This window comes from Melanotaenia boesemani, chromosome 17 (assembly GCF_017639745.1).
Source record: "Melanotaenia boesemani isolate fMelBoe1 chromosome 17, fMelBoe1.pri, whole genome shotgun sequence".
Classification (NCBI taxonomy): Eukaryota; Metazoa; Chordata; class Actinopteri; order Atheriniformes; family Melanotaeniidae; genus Melanotaenia; species Melanotaenia boesemani.
The window spans coordinates 20583918-20590065 of NC_055698.1; the positions used below are offsets into that span (position 1 = coordinate 20583918).

Below are 6148 nucleotides of genomic sequence, written 5' to 3' on the forward strand. Positions count from 1 at the left end.
ACAAAATGTATCTTAAAGCAACAATGCATAAGTTCCTGAACTTAAAACTCAATGCTTCTGGAAATGTAGGTTACAAAATGACAAATTAAATGTGAAGTGCCTGTTTCTAAGTACTACAAAGTTACAAAAAGTTGCTTTGAAATCATCAGCTTCTTTAGATTCAATCATTTTTAAACAAAAATATTAAACTTCCAAGCAATGGAAGCAGTATATTTAAATGCACTTTTACCTATATAATATGGTACAAATACAGTACTAAGAAGCCATAGCTTCTTCCTGACCTATTTATCATGTTGTCTACATAGAAGCCGTGTTGCTGATTGCAGTAACAACACATAGAGTGCACTACAATAGAAACTATACACCGTCTGATTCTCAGTCAGCTCAAGGTCATACAAAGAGGAAATGTGAAAAATGGCACCTTGGTTTCCTTATTCTTACTAACCTGTCCATGTGACCTTTTTGAATAACCAGATTGGACACAGTGGTTGATAAATTTTCTTTCAATCATTGCTCCAGGTTTATGCATGAAAACAAATTTCTTCTAGTAATTAACGTAAGAAATTTTAATTAATCTGTGGACTTCTTTTTGGCAAAACAACCCATAGGTGTGCAAGATCAGGGCACTGCCTCATGCTGTTCATGTCTCACTATAAATCCACCATCACTGCAGTGTAGCTGGCAGGAGGATTTATCAGACCAGACAACCTTTTCCACTCATCGACAGTCTAGAGCTGATGTTTTTTATCTCACTGTAAATGCCTCTGGCAGTTTACTGTGGACAAAGAAGTCACTCTGCATGCCTTCTCTTGTTTTGCTCCATACAGACAAGAATACGCCAGAAACTGATTGCTGCATCCCACATTTGTACTGTGAAGTAAGGTGTCATACTGTGGAACTTTCATAAGTTGTTCTAGCCAGAGGCACCCCATGGCTCCTACTTGTCTTACAAGGCCAACCTCCCTGAATAGAGAGAATTATGAAATGGAGCATATGTGTAGCAAAGGGATTGTCAAAACTCTCAGTAGCCGAAAAACAAGTCTGTGAGAATTAGTTTACATGCAGATCAACTTGGAGATTGATTCTGCATGAACTTGTTTGTGTAAAGGTCCACTTTTACAACAACAGCATGTCTCATCCTCTGGTCTATGAATGTACATCACACCTCAGAAATCTGTGTGATGAAACCTGTCTGATAGAACAGACAGATGTCCTGTTTTCCTAAAGAACAACTCTGACGTATGTAGCTGCCACAACCTGCACAAACCAGAGCGGCTGGGTGTTTTCTGTGAGATGGAGAGAACAAAAACTAAATTCCATACATTCATCAAATGTCACCTGTCAGATTATGTCAGTTCTGTCATCAACATACTTTGTTTTACTTGTAGACAGTTTCTGTCTCAGTTATATTTAGCAGCCTCTCAACTAGACTTAGTATTACATAGAAAGAGGAGACATCCTGTTTACTCACTTCAATGCTTTTCTTAGTTTGCCTGCAAGAACCTTTACACACTGAGACATTATGATGACAGCATAAATTAAAGGTTATGCAATTTTTAGACATAAACACATGCTTGTCTTACAGTTTTAGCCTTTAGCTTGCCAGGTAAATAGTCTGTATCTGGTATTGTACAATGCAATTTCCAAAACAGTTGTGCAAAATGAAAATAAAGCAAAATGCAATAATTTGCTCTCAATTTAAACCCCATCTTTTGGAGATGGAATACTGTATATTATATAACCATTGATAAGATGAGATTATTTGTGCACATTTTTTCTCCCCAGCAGCACTATGTTGATACAGAGGTGATGTTGGTATTATAAACAACATTTGTCTCACAGGAATACACAAAGATTTAAGTAATTCTTGTCTTAATCTGTGCACACAGGGGATATGTTTGCTGAAGTCATTTGCCCATTTGCACAAACAAAATGTTCTTTTCACAGGTCACATGTACAAATCCAGTTTGAAAAAGGTGGAATGCTGCACAGAATGTAAATAAAAACAGAACACTTTATGTAAATATTGTTTCAAACGGAAAATAGTCCAAAGACAACACACCAAATGCTGAACCTGTGTTGTATTACTCTTAACAACACTATGTAAGTGTTTGGTAACAGAGAAGAACTGGTTGTAAGACAAAATGTTGCACTATTTTTGCTTGAAATTGCCTAAATTTCAGCTTGTCAATAGTTCAATTCTTCTGTTTTTTGTGCAGTTTTTGCAATGGGTGTCATGGTATGGACTGGTTGCAAGGAAGTTTTAACACAATTACTACAGAGCTGTGTTTTTTACATAACTGTAAATTTGGTTGGCATTCTCTTGGTGGAATAAGCAAGATCTTCCCTGATGGAAAAAGTCAGACGGTGTCTTTTTGATAAACATTGTTTACAATTCCTCATCTCAGTTCAGATACAACATCCACAACCTCCTGAAAATAATGTTTTGACTTCCTGGTGTGCCTAAAGAAGGTGACACTGAACTCCTGTTTTCCTTGTCTGTACATGGTGGAGTTTTCATCTGCATTTTAAGAAGTAAACTAGTAGTGTTTACAACTCTGATTTAAAGTGTTTCTGAGTCCATGTTGTAATTTCCACTATCATTTCTGTCTGCCTGAACATTATGACCATTTAATACTGACTTTTGACCTTATTACGTTTATCAGATAGTGTATTAAATGAAGTTTGATTTGAATTATTTGCCAACCACAGCATTTTGCTTCTATTTACATTTTAGTCCTAAGTTGTTTGGATATTGCTGGGTATAAACGTAATCATTTTCATATATATTCTAGTGTCCAACATCAATCCATGATATTATCAAGCTCAAGCATATTTTTAACATTGCTATTACTGTCAACTACACTTCTGTTTATGTCTGATGAAAGTGACAATAGTTAACTGCAGGTTGCCTCCATATATAAATCACCTGATTTTACTATCATCTAAATACACCTAACCTATTTTTTTTCTACAATCTGTTATAGATTTATCCTGCTTTAATTTTTGATATGCAGAAAGCCTTTAGAAATAATAGGAAGCAAATGTGGATGACTCCGTAATCCACCTTTACTAAATATTGCTAAATATGTTCTCCCAGCTTTTTCTCCATCTTCCCCCTCCAGCTAATGTTCTGTTGTGTCGAATCAATGGTAAAGCCATAATAATTTAGTTTGATTGAAATCCCTCTAGGATAAATACATCATTAGTGTGAAAAGAGGAATACATTTAAAGAAACAGATCAGGAACAGCAGTGTTTTTAATTTTCTATCCCAAGGGGAAAGGCCATATGTAGCTGATGATAATTGGTGGTTTGTTGATAATTGCATCATGTGTCTTTCTCTGCATATGTTAAAGCATAATTTGCATGCATCACACACTGCCTTTAGATTGATAAATTAGTAATACAGTAATGGTTTGTTTCCTTCAGTCTGGCACACACATTAATGCTCTTGTTTTTCACACTGTTGTGCTCTCTTTTCACACTTTTTGGTTAATCCTTCTGTGTTCTGCAGATGAATTTAACCCCGAAGTTCCCAAGCTGGAGAAAAGTGTCAGTGGCAGCAGCCCATCTCGTGACCGCCTTCTTCTCACCGTGGCAATGCTGCTTGTGTCTGCAGTTCTTCTGTCCTAGCGACTGTCTCACAGTGGCGCCTCAAGCATAACTGGACCGCCTTGTCCAAAGGGCTTAGTATCCACCAAGTTTTTCCATGAGGTGAAAGTTGATAGAAGCAAAGAAGAGAGTTCAACAGACGTGTAACAGAAACAAAGGACAAAGAAAAAAATAATGGACTTAAAAAAAGAGAGGCCTTTTTGCTGTCTTATTTCCACCTGTGTGTTTTGATGCGCCATGTGCTGTTGGACATCATTATCACACGAATGCAACATTTCATGCAGGTGTGGTGACCATGTGGATTACAACTAATTCTGAATCCGACTTCTGTGCTGCTGTCTCAACTGATGTGAGACTCGTATTTAGTTGGACGCAGACTACAAACTCATATTGTAGCATGGATAGCAAAACACCTGCACGGTTTCCAGTTGATAAAAGTGAGGCATTTTGTCAGTGTTAGTTTTCAAGAAGATGGCAAACATGGACTCTGCAGTGGATTTTTATGCCTTGAACTATGGATCTAGTAAGGTAAAGCAGTAAACGCAATTTTGATGTAGAAGGAGCAAAATGGACTCTGGAACTGTACTGATCTTGCCTGGGCCCTGTAGGAAATGTCTGATGAATTATGAGAACTGTTGCTATTGTCCTGGACGTTGTAGAATGTTTTCACTCTGGTGTGTGGTAGCTGGTAGTAATAAGGGCCTAAGAAAAGGGAAAGACTTTATTAGGATATCAATGGGCCTTTCAATAATCCATTTTTTTCAGACAAAAAAAAAATCCCCCAGGCTTTGAATTAGGTACAGAAGTAAAGCCTGATTTTCTTAGAAGTAAGTGCCCTCTTAGAACTAGTCTTTTGTCTGCATTTCCTGCCTTTACACTGTAATAACCATAGAAAAATACAGACCTTGGACTAGTAATTTGATGGCACTTAGACACGGTAAAAGTGGTAGTTTTGTGTTTTGTTCTGCTGCATTTTACCTTCAGCACTTGGCATGGGGTTTGGACGTCAAACCTGAAATCGCGAAGCAATCAGCGCAGTCATTCAGAACGCCTCTAATTTATAACTGTTCAAAAACTCTGTCAGCAGCAAGCTCTCCTTTTAATCTCAGACAGCTCCGTCTGCTTCTTTCCCACTTCAGAAGTTCCCAGCCAGTCAGTACTGATGGCTATTACAGCAGTCACAGTCACCATGGAAACGACCCCCATACAGTCGCCTGAGTGCGGCAGGTGCCTGAGAAGAAATTATGCTTTGAGTCTCAAAGTAACGCTGCCGCCATTTTATTAAAAAGAACAAAATAAAATAAAAAAATAAATGAAAACAAAAACACGTATGAATGTGATAATAATGAGAGATTCACTTTTTTATACTGTAATACAGGACAGTGTAGACAGACTTTCAGATTACAATGTTGTGCTATCTTAATTTATGTACTTTTTAAATGTATTTATTTTAACATTAAAGTTTCTTATTTATCTACATAATTTATCTGTGTGCAATTGTAGGCCTTTTGCTCAATAAGCTATTGTGCCATTTTTTTATTTATGACTTTTTTTCAAACAGTGGACTTTTTACTGCAGCATTTTGCTTGTGTAGATAAATAGATGTAATTCAGTCTGACACAAAGAGAGGGTTATAGGTTATGACTAATCAGTAGGAACATACACTCAGTAACCCCGCTCTCATGTAAGAGATACTGCTTTTTCTGTTGCTCGAGAGCATGTCATAAACCAACTGTGAATTTACAACGGTGATGCTGATGGAAGGGCAGCACTCCTCAAGTGCAGCACTTACAAAGCCAGGAGGTCTGCATTGTAATGTATATTTATAATATGTGCTGGTTATGGAATGTGTTTGCCTGTGCGCATGAGTGTGTGTGTGTGAGTTTGAGAGAGAGAGAGAGGAGACAAGAAAAAATGAGTTGACATTAGTACGGTATGTATGTGGAATGTGTTTGTCCGCGCTTTTCAAGTATGTGGCATTTAGAAATTTCGCACTCGTTATGGAGTCATTTGTAGGATATGAATATGCAAGTGTGTATGAGAGAATGTGTTCTTCTGTAATGTTAGTTTATGTTACAGGGGTCTGGGGAAGTGGGCGACAAGCATTTACTGATGTTGAAGACAACCACAAGACATGGGTTTACCTTTGACAAAAATGAATAAACTGTAAATTGAACCAAGAACGATTAAAATGATGCCAATTAAAATCTTTTTGCAGATTTAGTTTTGTGTATTTACTTGTAAGTGCTAAACAAACTGTGATGTGTCTTTGCATATTTTCTGCTCTCCTCTGTCTGAGTATTTTACATCTGAACACTACACTAGCTGAAAGACAAGGGAAAAAAAGAAAAGAATGATAACCCAGTTTTTAAAGTTTAATAAGTTTTCTTTAATTTGTGGATGACATGACATCAAGAATATTTAATATTTATTTAGAAAAAGAAGATAAAGGAGAAAAGAAAATTGAAAACAAAGAAATTGCATGAAATTTTCAAAGGATTAATTAAATTTGTTCTGCTGAACCTTATTTAATCA

The 6148-nt window shown here is 36.8% G+C and overlaps 1 protein-coding gene across 1 annotated transcript in view; it reads left to right on the forward strand.

Annotated features, from left to right (window-relative positions):
* efna3a (ephrin-A3a) overlaps positions 1-5832 on the forward strand; it is a 67759-nt gene extending 61927 nt beyond the window's left edge. The window contains exon 5 of the mRNA XM_041967416.1: positions 3516-5832. Coding sequence (XP_041823350.1) covers positions 3516-3634 — 119 coding nt within the window. The 3' untranslated portion in view covers positions 3635-5832. The remainder of the gene's footprint in view (positions 1-3515) is intronic.
* The last annotated feature ends 316 nt before the right edge of the window (positions 5833-6148 follow it).